Source organism: Ambystoma mexicanum, chromosome 5q (genome assembly GCF_040938575.1).
Source record: "Ambystoma mexicanum isolate Mex_15411 chromosome 5q, UKY_AmexF1_1, whole genome shotgun sequence".
Classification (NCBI taxonomy): Eukaryota; Metazoa; Chordata; class Amphibia; order Caudata; family Ambystomatidae; genus Ambystoma; species Ambystoma mexicanum.
This window is the reverse complement of record NC_090933.1, coordinates 525,414,248-525,428,051: the sequence shown is the minus strand read 5'-3', so window position 1 is coordinate 525,428,051 and position 13,804 is coordinate 525,414,248. Positions and strand designations below refer to the sequence as shown.

At 47.2% G+C, this 13,804-nt stretch overlaps 1 protein-coding gene across 1 annotated transcript in view; it reads left to right on the top strand.

The window, feature by feature from the left end:
• PRKDC (protein kinase, DNA-activated, catalytic subunit) overlaps window positions 1–13,804 on the top strand; it is a 3,362,625-nt gene that overhangs the window by 652,762 nt on the left and 2,696,059 nt on the right. The window contains exon 24 of the mRNA XM_069621025.1: window positions 6,988–7,151. Coding sequence (XP_069477126.1) covers window positions 6,988–7,151 — 164 coding nt within the window. The remainder of the gene's footprint in view (window positions 1–6,987; window positions 7,152–13,804) is intronic.

The window sequence follows — 13,804 nt, the reverse complement described above, 5'->3', positions numbered from 1 at the left end:
CGTCGACCGGGATTCCAGAGAGGAGTCCAAAGTCTGGCAAGCAGTGCTGCACAACCTGTTCGCCTGAAGGTTGGCCTGGTGAGTAGGTAAGAGTTGCTTAATGTTGAGTTTATGTAATGCTTAATGTTGAGCCTTGCCACCTCCCGTGGTTGTGCATGTGTGTACTGCTATGTATTCTTATATTCATGAGCATGTGAATCCATGCCAGACCCCATGCTGGAGAAGGAACAAGTTACTTACCTGTAACTGTTGTTCTCCAGCATGGATCTGGCATGGATTCACATGCAAACCCTCCCTCCTACCCCTCTGTGGCTCTTCACTTGGTCATACTGCCACTTTACGTGCGACCAAATCTGAGGATGGCTGCCATGAGCGGGGCTTAGGGAGAGGGCAGTCATTGGCTGGTGGCAGTATGACACAGGGACCAATGATTGGTTACTAATACGAAAGACAGATCAGAAACGAAACTGATACTGATTTTTTTCTTTACCGAGGATTCCCAGTCTGACGACGGGGAATATTCATGAGCATGTGAATCCATGCCAGACACATGCTGGAGAACAACAGTTACAGGTAAGTAACTTGTTCCTTCACCGGTATGTTTATTAAAGAATTTGAATAAAGCCTATCTTTACCTATTCTACAAGGCGCACCTACGCAACAAAACTAACTAAGTTGCTAGTCGGTCATCGGTGAATGCCTATAAATGAAACCGTCCACCGTCCGACTCAAACGTATCTGACCCTACCACTAATTTTGACAACTCAGTCAGGAGAATGTCTCCCTTCTGCTGAGGTTTGTTGACTTATCTCTCAAACACTTTTCAATAGATGATCATAAATAACAATTGAGCATCATGATCCGAGCGAGAAACCGAAAATGAATAACCGCCAATGTAAATTAAAACGGATAAACTGAATAGAACGAGTGAAGTGGATGAAAGTAGTGAAGTGGATGAAAGGAATAAACGGGATGAAAGCAGTGAAGTGGATGAAATTAAGGAAATGGATGAAATAAATGAAATATACGAGAGGAATGAAGTGGACGATAGGAATAAAGTGGACGAGAGTATGGAAAGGATGAATACATGATACAGATGGAGTGCACAGAATAGAGTGCATGGGACGGTTGACGTGGGTGGGACGGATGAAGAGTCTGGAGCAGATGAGTCTGGAGCAGATGGTATGCATGGATCGGACGAAGTGCATGGACCAGAAGGAATGCATGGAACAGATGGAGGGCATGGAATGGACATTGTGCAAGAACGGTTGGAGTGCATGGAACGGTTGGAGTAGTCACTACGGATGGCGCGGACTCAACGGATGGAGTTGTACAGACGAAGCCGACTGAACAGACTGAGTGAATAAAACAGGTGGAATAAATGGTTCAGATGTGCGTTCGATCTCAAGCACCTACTGAAAACCACCATATCTCATTGCCACGCTTACTCTCTTCTATACACCACCACTCAACTAGAACACAGCTATACTATGACACATTCAGTATAGCTGTTCTCATACCAACATCTGCCACATATTCCCCATCATCCTAACTAAACACAGCTGGCTGCACACCCGCCAGCCTAGGCGTTCTCCTCAGGTCTAACACAGCCAGAATCAGTCTGGTATCACCCTGCCAGAACGAACACATACTCCTGATCTCCTACCCACCACACCTACCGCTAAGAAGCAGCTATCATACGAGTGCCACACCTGCTGCACACATATCCAGTGCTCACACCCACCTTATGACTCTTATCTCTCTCTCTCTCTCTCTCTCTCTCTCTCTCTCTCTCTACTGACTTGAACTACGGTTCCCAAGGGCGTTCAACCTACGCAGCCTTGAGATCATATCAATGGTACATAAGGCGCTATATAAATGCAAAGTAACATAACATCATTAGATGGTCTCTAGTGATCACTTTTATCAGTTTGTACAGTTCATTTATTATTGTCTTGAACGTTCTTCTCTTTTTTCCTTCTATAAAGGTTGATCCTTTTCTTCTCCCCTGGTAAACTTATCCACCCATCTTTTCTTTCTGGGCTATTTGTTATTTTCCTGAATAGTTCATAGTCTTTGATTTCTCTTTGCTCTTTGTCTGGATATATTTTTACAAAGTCCTGCTTGTTCACAGGTTTCTCTTTTATAACCTGCTCTTTTATTTCATTTAGCCCTGTCACTGGGGTGGGCTTCCATAGCAACACGTGGCGTCTGCCGTTCGGAGCTGGGGACCGGCCCTTGTGAACTTTCCGATTCACAATCTGAATTATCCTCGCCATCCGAAGAGATGTCAATGCTATCCTGTTCCGGCTGAGATTCCTCCTCCCTTGCTGGGTATTCCGACGATGCCTCAGATTGCATTGAGAAAGCTGCCAGCGTTTCTATCAGCAATCGTTTAATATTTTTGGCTTTAAAAGCCTACATGACTGGTATAGCTACTCCTGGTGGTCTCTAGGGATGCAATAATTATACACCTTTTCTGGCTTTCCACGGAAGCGTTTTGTTACACGTGGGAAAGAATTTAAATGGCGTGTTTTCGATGATCGAAGCTGGGGGACAGCAAGATAACTATTGAGGGGAAATTTATGGAAATTCTTCTAAACTGCAGACGTGCAAGTGTCTTCTTCCACTCTCTCTACTGTAAAGGCCATAGCCTGTAGCTGTAGGCTGTCTAGTGCCAATGTCCGCAGTCATGCGCTGGTTGCCGTTCCTTGAACACTGAATCAAGGACAGCAAAAATATTATAATTAACCCCTTAAGTGCCATGGGTATTTCTCCCCAGTGTCAGGGCCTTTTTTGGTGATTTCGGTATGTGGCGATTCAATGGCTTGTAACTTTTTTGTTACATGAGGTATCTCAGCCAAATTTGGCTCCTTTTTTCCCACATGTAGGCGGTCGTAATGCCACCCAGGAATCCTAGGTTGCTGTAGGGGGGTGACAGAAAATAAGCAAAAAGGGCGAACATTTGGGGTTTTTTCAAAAAATGCCAATAAAATGATGTACAAAGAAGCCTGTGGTTTTTTCCTTGTAAGAGCTAGGAACGAATGGTTTGCTCTGCTGAATTCCCCAATTTCCTGGCTTTGCTGGTTGAGTGGAAACGAAAAAAAAATATTTTGATGTGGTTATCAACCCTTTTGTGAGAGTTAGGCGATTTTGGCCATTTTTGCCAATTGGACATGCATGGACGGAATGAAAGAAAAGTGTAGGAAAGCCGAATTGGAGGACAGAAAGGCAAGTATTTCTGAAAAGTAGACAAAATTCCAAGTTTCGGAAGGGATGATTTGTATAGGTCAGGCAACAACTAGGTAGGGGAAACTGCCATAGATTGGGGGAAAAGCGGGAAAATGACCGAAAAAAAGGTATGTATTGGACATGGTTGGCTTATATGAATTTTGAGAAAAGCAATGCTCTGCTACATTCCCCCGACTCTTGCAGTTAGGAGAGCACACATTTTTTGTAGTGTTTTACAAAACAAGTAATACCACAAGCCAAACACTGAGCCATGGTACACAGGGGTTTTACGCTCACAGCCTGAACAGAAGCACTTAGCATGTGTAAATCAGGAAAACCAATGTGGTGAAGAACGTCAAGCATACATTTTTTGAAAGAGCACAGGCAGACCTTTTCAAGGGTAGGTGACTTGTGCAGGTTACAAAAGTGTATGGTGCCTAAAGCAGCAACTAAATGTAGGTCAAATTTGGGAAATGAAAGGGTTGTGTGACAAAGGCCACCAGCAAATGGGTCAAAACGTTATGAAAACCACACAAACACAACACATGGCCTACCGTCCCGCATTCCCACAGGTGTCCCGATGAAAACGGTACCTCACATGTGTGGGTGCACCTACCTGGCCGCCATGGGGAAAGCCTAAAACACAAGTAACCCCAAGCCTGTTTTCAGACCGGAATTTGAGATGTTCTGCCAACCGGCACAACATACAGATCTGGGCCTCGGGTGTCCAAGCCACTGGGGAAAACAGGGAAACCCATAACATTTCCGAAAAGAGGACACCCGTGGGAATCCGCAGAGGTATGATATGCCCAAATCGCCCCAGAATGTATTACCCAGACATCCCTACAAAGTCCAAAATGTGGGGAAAAAACGCATTTTCTGCACATTTCGCTCGGCTCACCCATCGAAACACGCCCCCAACAACACATGGTCTACCGTCCCGTGTTCCCACAGGTGTCCCGATGAAAACGGTACCTCACATGTTTTTTGTTTACCCAAGTTCGCTTGGCGCAGATCACCACATTAGTGTGCCAATCTGCCCCCAGGGTGCCCAAACCCTACTGCCCATCTATTGGGGGTCCTGCCCCACCTTTTGTGGTGGCCCTCTCCTCACCCACACCGAACGGAGGGGGGGGGCACATCATGCAGTCCTTCCTAGGAGGCTCAGGGAGGGCTGCATGAGGTGTCCCCCCTCCCCAGCCATTTGGGGTGGGGGGGAGAGGGCCACCACAAAAGGTGGAACAGGACTCCCAATAGATGGGGTAGTAGGGTTTGGGCACCCTGGGGCCAGATTAGCACACTAATGTGGCCATCTGCGCCAAGCGAAGTTGGGTAAACAAAAAAAATACAAAATCGTAGGCTGCTTTTTAGGGGGGGCTGAGGGGCACCCTAAATTGGCAGCAAATGTTGTACTGCAACAGGGGGTGGCACTCCCCCCCCCCCCCCACCCCAAATGGAGGTCCCCACCTCACGCATCCCTCCCTGGCGTCAGATAGTGGAGGCCCCACCTCATGCATCCCTCCCTGGGGTCAGATGCCCCTTCCTAGGAGCAGATATCTGCCCCCAGGGAGGGTTGCGTGAGGTGGGGCCCTCCATTTGGGGTGGGGTGAGCCACCCCCCCTTTTAATCAGTAAAAAATCCATGGTGGCTAATGGCCCCCCACCCCCTTTTCCCATCATTTTTTTTGTTTTACATTCCCTGGGGGCAGATGGTCAGCCATCTGCCCCCAGGGTTCATGTGCATGTGCCCCCATGCTTTGGGGGCTGGGGGAGGGAGAGGGCTGCTTACTTGAAGCAGCCCCCCTCCCCCCAACTCACAAACAAATCAATGGTGGTCCAGTGGGTTGCTGGTCACGGATCAGCGCTCTGCGCTGATCCGTGAACAGCAATGTGTCATATCAGTGGTTTCCTTGGAAAGGAGAGAACCTCCCCTTTCCAGGGACACCTCTTTTTGTCATATCCCTGGTGGTCTAGTGGGCCCCAGGGCCCCAGGGCCCCAAACCCCCTCCCACATCCCCCATCCCTCGATTTTTTTTGGGGGGATTTTTTTAAAAAAAAAATGTTCACCCCTGGGGGCAATGATCATCTGCCCCCAGAGGTCTCTGGTGCTGTGGCCCCATGCTTTGGGGCCACAGGGGGAAGGGAGCCGCTTACCTAGTAAGCAGCCTCCCCTCCCCCCGTGTCACAAACGGATCTGTATTGATCCGGTGGCATTTCTGCCCGCGGATCGCGCGCCCTGCGCCCGTTTCACGGACAGCAATGCCACACAATGGGTATCGTTGGAAAGGGTAGGATCTCCCCTTTCCAACGATACCCGCCTCGATCTCCGTCTTGAAATACAGCCGGAGATCGAGGCGGAACAAGAAGGTCTCTTACCTTCTCTCTTCCCCGTAGCAGCCGAAAATGGCTTCTGCAGGGAATTTACTTTCAGTTTCACGCCGACGTGCGTTACGCATGCCGATGTGAAACTGAAGGTAATCCACCCCCCTGGCAGTGAGGGGGGACCTCCCCCTCACATAGCCCGGGGGTTGGATTACAGTTTTGCTCGATCCCTGCTTTGCAGGGATCGAGCAAAACAGAGTGCCTAAACCGACGAACCGGCTCGTCGGTGGCAACCTGGAGCGCTTGCCACCGACGAGCCGGCTCGTCGGTGGCACTTAAGGGGTTAAAGTAACGCTTGAAACTCGACCGTGTGCAATAGTACAATGAGCTCTGCAAAGTGCGACCAACAAGATGGTGGAAAAAAACAATCTGAGGACCCCAACGCACGAGGGATCATGGTATAGAACATGTCATGATAGGGATAGTATCACAGACACGTCCCGTCGACACACCCAAAAATCCAAAATCGGAAAAACAAATCCGGTAATACTCTGCACCACCCACTAGATGTCGGCCTGTGCAAAGCATATTAATCTAAACGGATACACGCATCAGAAAGACGATTACAGGTATGCAATGATTGTCAAATAGCTCTGATGTTTACTACTCAAGTACATATTTGATCGATGTGTGTTTTATGTGCAACCCTTTATTAAACAGTATATATTGTTCAGTGTATCCGTATAGTATACTATGTTGGTGTGTATATTGGGAACAGAATTGTTCTTATCCAATAGCCTTCCTGCCTCCCTTCTTTGCTATGCCATAGCTACCAATTTAGAGAGCCTGGCCTAATGTTTGGATGGAACACTGAAATGCTTTAAATGGATGATTGTACATCCTCTGGGAAGAACTACTGATCTACATACAGGGTCTAGAAAACCTTGGTCTTTGTTCCTGCTACTAGCAAAATGATGTATTCTTAAGGCCTGAACTCGCCCAGCAGCACCCACCGAGAAAGAATGGTTGAGAGATGTAATATGGTGTTCTGATGTGGAAAGATCTATCCTTGAACTTGCGCCTTTATGCTGATACCCTCATGACCTATGAATCTGTAACACCCTCCTCTATAAGTGTATATGGCAAGGAATTACTGTATGGGTAATTTGATGATGGAATGTATGATATTCTGTTTATATTGAGCTGTGCTGCAATTTCTATACATCTTATAGATACCGTTTAAAAAAATAAAAGTGATTGTATAGCCTTAACCGGAAGTCTGTGGAAAAAAATGGCCCTAATGATGATTCTGTGAAAGAAAGGATGATCAAATGTTTTGTTTACTTTGTTTCATTTCATTCAGATTAATTGAGATACTTGGATAGAAGAGGAATATAATGTGTACCTTGTTTGTCTTTGTTCCCAAATATGTCAGCTGCATCTTCCGAGGAGATGATGAAAAAATGTGTGTCCTGGGATTCGGAAAAGAGGCTGAACTTTGCAGTGCCATTCTCTGATATGAAGCCTGTCGTCTACCTGGATGTGTTCTTGCCTCGCGTCACCGAGCTGGCACTGTCTGCCAGCGATAGGCAGACTAAAGTAATATTTACATTTTGTTTCTTCCGGCTTTCAAATATTTTGTGTTGTTTTACAGTTTGTATCGAGCAATGTTTCTAAAAAAAAAAACATTTCCCTCCTTCAGATTCCTCATCTTTTACAATATCCCAAGCCACCATGAGTGCAGTATAGCTCAGGATAAACTTTCATTGTGTCATTGGTGCCACAGGTGCCAGATGAGATGTCCAAATTAAATATTCAGATCCTCATGCCCCCCATAGTTATATGTATCCGTATGCACAGGTGCTAGAGAACTGCCACTCTCCTTTTTGGCTGACTTTTCAGCTTTATCTCTACCAAAAGCTTTGGCTTTTAATCCTTACAGGGACTGAAGGCATACAATGCCATTGTGGGATCTGCATTGGTGCTGTCTTGTGTCTGGAACTGGACCATGACATGGACAGCTGTGTGTCCTGTAAAACCATGCACTCAAGACGGCAGAGAGCTTTTGACCTGGATTTTTCCAGTGCTTCACAAACTGGACCAGGCCAAGGCTTGCTCTGTCGCATTTTACCCTGGCCATATGCTGCCTTTGAACTTCAGTCAGTGCCCCTTTCCGATCTGCAGGAGATCATCAAGTAAAAAGGAATTTCGAATGGATTCTTTCCTTTGGCGGATTTCTCATCTATCATGTCCATCTCCCAGCACAGCCGCTCTTCGCAAACTCTTCTGCCACCAGAGTGTGCAGCATGGCTCTACGTCTACTCCGCTTGACTATTCTACACACCCTGCAATTGCTATGATGTTGTGGTCAGTATATATTGAGGCGTCACGCCTGTTATCTTGGTTCCTTTTCCTGCACATTCTGCTTGCTTGTGGAACACTACTTCTTTAGAAGTTTTGCCATTTCAAATCTTAGGAATACATCAGGGTTGAAACCCTGTGTCAACTGCACAAGTTTTCCGTTTCCGACCCCCGCACGATTTGTTTATACCATCAGTTAATGTCGGTCAATGCACCCTATGGAAGTTCGTGAGCATGCTGCAAAGATTTTCACCCTTTTCTAAAAGGAAAAAGGTATCAGACAGGCCTGTTTGAGGTCACCGAGCATGGAGTGTCCTAAAGTATACCGTTCCTCGATCCGTAAGGATAAGAAGAAACATAGCAATAGTTTTCGTCACTCTTCATTCAAGAAGATAATTCAGTGCTTCAGGGACTACTCAGAAGAAGAGGCACCACAGGTACCTTTCCCAACCCTATAGCTCACACCGTAGGAATGGAAAGCTTTTCTGCTCAAGATTTTGGGCATCTTTGCCAAAGCCCCGGCATCGAAGGCTTCCTGGAGGAAGTTGATACCATCCCTTTTGTACACTAACCCGTATATCCTATGGAGAAGATGGCATTTTGTTGGAACTTGCTTGTGATTTGCAGGGGGCAAGGGACTGAACATGTCCCGAAGCTGGACATGCTACCTGCACTGACTCTGGGAAAACCTTGGGCTTCTTTCCAATGCCGGATGGCAATGTTGGTTAATACCTTAGAGTTGTCGGACGTTTTAAGGCCAGAAGTCCAATTGAAATTGATGGACATTCTTGTTGAAGATCTGCAAAAGAGAAACCCTACTGCCATTAAATTCCGCTGTGCAGGCTCCAGTGCTTGAGCTGTTGACTAATCTGGCTTCATTCCCAAAATTAGACCTGGCGAAAAAGCATAGACCATTGCCCGCTGGCCTGGCTTTTCTCTCTTCATACTCCTCTCCTGAGGGCCTGGTGGTTAAGGCTGCCCTGGCAAGCCTAAAGAAATGTTCCTTACCCTCTGACGGAGTGAATAAGAGCCTGGATGCTTATAGAAGGAACGTTTTTGGCTTTGGAAGTCGGGGCATATGGGCCATTGATGCGTCCTGTGCCCTGTGTGAGAAACCAGAGGGTGTTTCACCTGCTATTCCCCGGGATCTCTATCTCAGGTGGCCAGGTCACGGCAATCGCCTTTGGATCCAGACCCAGGATGGACCAGTGTGGGAGGATCACCTGGGTGAGGGGTATTCGGGGAGTGGGGGTGAGGCTGCCGATGGTGAGATATAGTATTTCTCCCTATTTTGTTTATCTAACCCATTCTATTTTTTTGAATTTGCTGAGGTCCCAACTACCCCCCAACCCCTTTTTTACATGATCACTGGGCCGAGGAAGAGGGTGACTGAGAGTAACAACATTAACTGTCACACATCGTACTGGACATGTCCCGCTAATCAGGTCAGGCAAAGTAAGGCACTTAACTCAAAGTGCATACACCTGATACCAATTAGCTCTCCTCATACAAATAAAAGGCAGAACCTAGAGACACCCTCTGAGCAAGGTGAAACACGTATGAACAGAACAAACCTACTGGAGCAGAGCGATGGACCAAGGGACGAGAGCAGTGGCTCGAAAACCCCAAAAGTTACCTACTGGAGGTCGTTGCCTCCGACAGGCCGCGTAAGACCTATGGAGCAGGCCTGATCCCACATCAGAAGGCTGCATTGTGTTTCAAGGATGCCAGCGACCCTCCCAGGTGATCGCCAGAGTTGGGGAGGTGAGGCGAGGCCAAGCCAGTGGTACTAACCTTGACTTTGGAATTGGAAATGTAAAACCCCGAAAGAAACGCACAGACAGTGAGTTGGCAAGCGACATGAGAGACCGGTATGTGTTAAAGTTTGAAGTCGCAATATTATATCGCAAGTGAAGGGTGCACGCGTGTGGATGAGACATGAAGCAAGGCAGACCGGTGAATGAACTTTGAAGTAAGAACAGCTGTGAGATCAGCGATGCTAAGTAACGGAGTGGTTCGGCGACAGGAAGTAGGCCACTGGAAGGTCTCTGTAAAAGGTACGTTGTTTGAAACAATAAAGCGAATAAACCGCAAAAGTGAAGTAAGCAAAATTAACTTCTAAAAAAAAAAAGGGAGCGTGAAAGTTAAAATGTGAACTTTGAGCCAAAGTGGTCCTTCAGTGGTCTCCAAAGAAAGCCACGCACATTTGAAAGCATCCGAAAGTGGTCCGAGCCCGACAGGTGGAGACCCAAAGTATAACAAGCTTGGGGAAAGGAGCCCTCCCCCTTGCAAGTTTTGTACAACTTTGTTGCGAGAAGTCTGAGCCCGACAGAGGGGGACCTGCGTGCACTTTGTTGTAAGGGTCTGAGCCGTACATAGGGGGATCCATGTGAACTTTATGTTGAAACATTATTTGGAAGTCAGGAAAAGAGACTTTAACGTGGAAGGCCAGGTGGGCCTCCATGCATGTTTTGGAACTGCTAATTGTGTGTCGAAAACCGAACCAGAGTGTTTCATCCTGCCTACAGGGACAGCCTTACTCCGCGAGGACTAATGTGGGGAGGAGAGCGGGTTCTACCACATTTATTCTTTTAAACACTGATTTTTCCTTCGCATACATTTCTCCTTTTTGCACTTTTTGTACAAGAGATAGGACAGGCATTAGGTTTTGTTAGCATAGGCCATTTTGATTTGACGGACTCCACTAGTACTGTTTTGTTTATCGTTTGATGTCCGGAACTGCTCCCATCATGGTTATAAGGCAAATTAGGAGTTTCTCCAGCCCCAACAACTTCAATAAAGGTTTTAAATATTGTATTAATTGTGTCAATGTCATACCTGTGGTACCATGCCTCCCCTACACCTGGCTAAATTCTGCAGTCTGTCGCTGTTGACCACCTTCCTGGGGGTGAGATGAGAGTGGGCTTTAAGGCCCAATAATGTCTGGGAGGCATCCTCCCAAATCTTGCAGTTTAGCCTGGACGTGGCTTTCTGTGTCATGGCGGCAGGAATGGTTTTGAGGGGGTACTCCTGGATAAGGACCTCTGGTTTCGCCCCGGATGCTCAGGCGAAATTCCAGGATATGCTGTTTGATGCCAGCAACTACTTTGGGGCAAAGCCGAACCAGCCCCTCCAGAGGTTTCACTCCTCGAGTGACTGCCAAATCCCTGGATCGGACAGTTCAGCAACAGCCCTCCTCCCCCATGGGTAGAGGCAGGGATTTCGACCCATCCCCTCTTATGCAAACAGGGGAAGGAAGCAAGATCTGAAGGGGAAGCACCAAATGCAATGCTCAGTGAGAGGGAAGGGTCGAGGTGCTCCAAGAGGAGGCTTGGTATCGATTAAATTGTTTTTTGCAGCCCCATGTGCGATGCGCCTCTTAAGGAGACTTCTGCTATAATTCCCCTATGGGATTTTTCCTGTTTGGTCTGGAATGGTGTCTCACCACGTCCAATGCTTGGGACCTACCGGTCGTTCACCAGGATGATTACCTCTCTGAGGCCCGTGGACGACTTTGCGCTATATAAAAACAAATATAGATAGATATGATCTATGCCTCCCATACTAGGCCAATTCACCTAAATCACAGGAACTACCTGTGATTTGTAGTAGGCCATTGCCACTACAGTTCAGGGTCCATCCTGCCACTTGATCTGTTTTCAGCACCAATGTTCTTTTATACGCAGCTGCCAGTGGTATTGGCTCGCCGCAGGCGAGAAGGCATTCATGTTTTTCCCTACCTGGATGCCTGGCTCGTCTGAGCTCACTCCCCAGACCAGGCCTCTGCACATCTGTTCAAGTCTCTGTTTTTGCCGTCCCAGTCTCTCCAGTTTATAGGTTTGGCTTTTGACACTTCCCTGGGCCTTCCCCCCAAGGACAGAGTGGCAAATATCTCCAAAATGGTTCATGTCCTCCAACACAGGGGAGAGTTCATGCCTCAGCCTTCCTGTGCTTGCTGGGTCTTTTGACCTGCATTTTTGTTGTGCTGATTCATTCAGTGGCTTCTCAATTTGTTTGTTTTTTTTAAAAAAAAAATATTATTTTATTTAATAAACATAGCAACTTACAGACTTGCATAAACCTTGACAGCACATATTACATTATGACCTGATTGTCTACTTCCCTCATTCCCCCACCCCATCCCCGGCCTACATCGCACCTAATGATTCAATCACCTCAACACTTTATCACTTAGCGATCCTTACTGTGTCATTCTCCATCTAAGCGGGTGTTTCCTCTGCATTTTCGGTGCTCCGCTCATATGTGACCAATTCCACTATTAACTGTCTCCAAGCATCTACCGCCACCCCCCAAACCCTTTTTCCGTGCTCTGACCCACTGATTCCTGCCACGCCATGGTCTCTGCGTTTGCCCATTTTATCAGATCTGACCACCAACCCTTCATCAAAGGTCTCGCATGCGCCTTCCATCCCAATCATATCCTCCATTTTGCAAGTCTATATGCTAAATCCTTGAGCTTACTAATAAGTCTCGCTCTTTTGGGCCTCGTGAAGCTCCCCAGCAAGCAAGCTTGGGGGGGGGGATCCTATATCCAGGGTGATACCCGCCCATGCTAACGCTTGGGCTACCTCTGCCGATCTCTATGCAGGCCCAAAACATATGAACCAGATCTGCATTAACCACTCCGCACACTGCTGTGTTGCTGCTTGGTTGAACTTTGCTATTTTGTTCGTGGCCAGATACGCTCTGAGTCACATATAGTTGAATCTGTTGTAGACAAGTATTTCTGGACACCTTTTTGTGGTACACCGTGGCTTAGTCCACATTGCCTCTGATATTGCAAGTCCGCCTCCCAACTCTGCCTCGTCTGCACCAGCTCATCTCCCACCTTGGACATCAGTAGCTCATATAGCTTCGAGACTTTGTGACCCCCGTCTGATATATTATAAAATATCTCCATTGTCTCATCTGACTGCAAGGGCGCCCCGGTCTCTGGCCATCTGCATCTAATATTTCTTAAAAGGTGGGAATATGTGAGATGTTGCCCCCTATTCAGCCCAGTGTTGTCTGTCAGTTGTCTATCAGTTCCCTTCTTCAAGCACATTACCCACCGCCGCAACCCCCTTCGGTTCCCAGTATTTCCTCACATTGTGTTGCAACTGCTCATCTGCCCCTTCTAGAGCAATTAGCAGGAATTGTGGAGAGTACAGTGTTATGTTCCCCAGTAACTGACAGGCCACACCATACACCCCAGCCTCACCAGCCAGGGCTGGCGCATTGCATGTGGGTCGGTTATCCATATTACTTCTTTCAAAAAAGAATGGTGCGCTACTTGCCTGAAGTGGCCGTGATTCTGTGATTGCTCATCTGACAGCCATTTGCCCACAAATTGCAACTGGCTAGCGACTAATTATACCTGCATAAAATGAAATCAGATGCTGCCCTCCCGGTGTGACTATGCCAGCCTCCCCATATTCATCCCACAAGTAGACGGCTAATGGCTCTAGCGCTAAGATGAAAAGCATCGGTGACCACGGGCATCCCTGCCTCGTGCCTTTACTTAACTGACATTGTTCCGTAATAATTGTACCCGTTTTGACCCTTGCTACTTGTTCATTATGCAGCAACCGCACCCATGTACGTGGGTCCAATACCGAATCTCTCTGGCACTGCTAGCAGCCAAGGCCATTTGACTGAGTCAAACGCCTTGACTGCATTGAGTGACGCTACTACCAGCTGCTGTGTATCCCCTTGGGTACAATCTATTATATGGTGTAACCTTCTAAGGTTATTCGTAATATTCCTGTGTGGAACATATCCTGTTTGATCCAAATGTATACGTTTGGCGATGGTCGGCTTGAGCCTATTCGCCATTAAAGCTGTGAGAATCTTCCCATCTTGATTTAGTAATGAAAGGGGTCCATATGAGC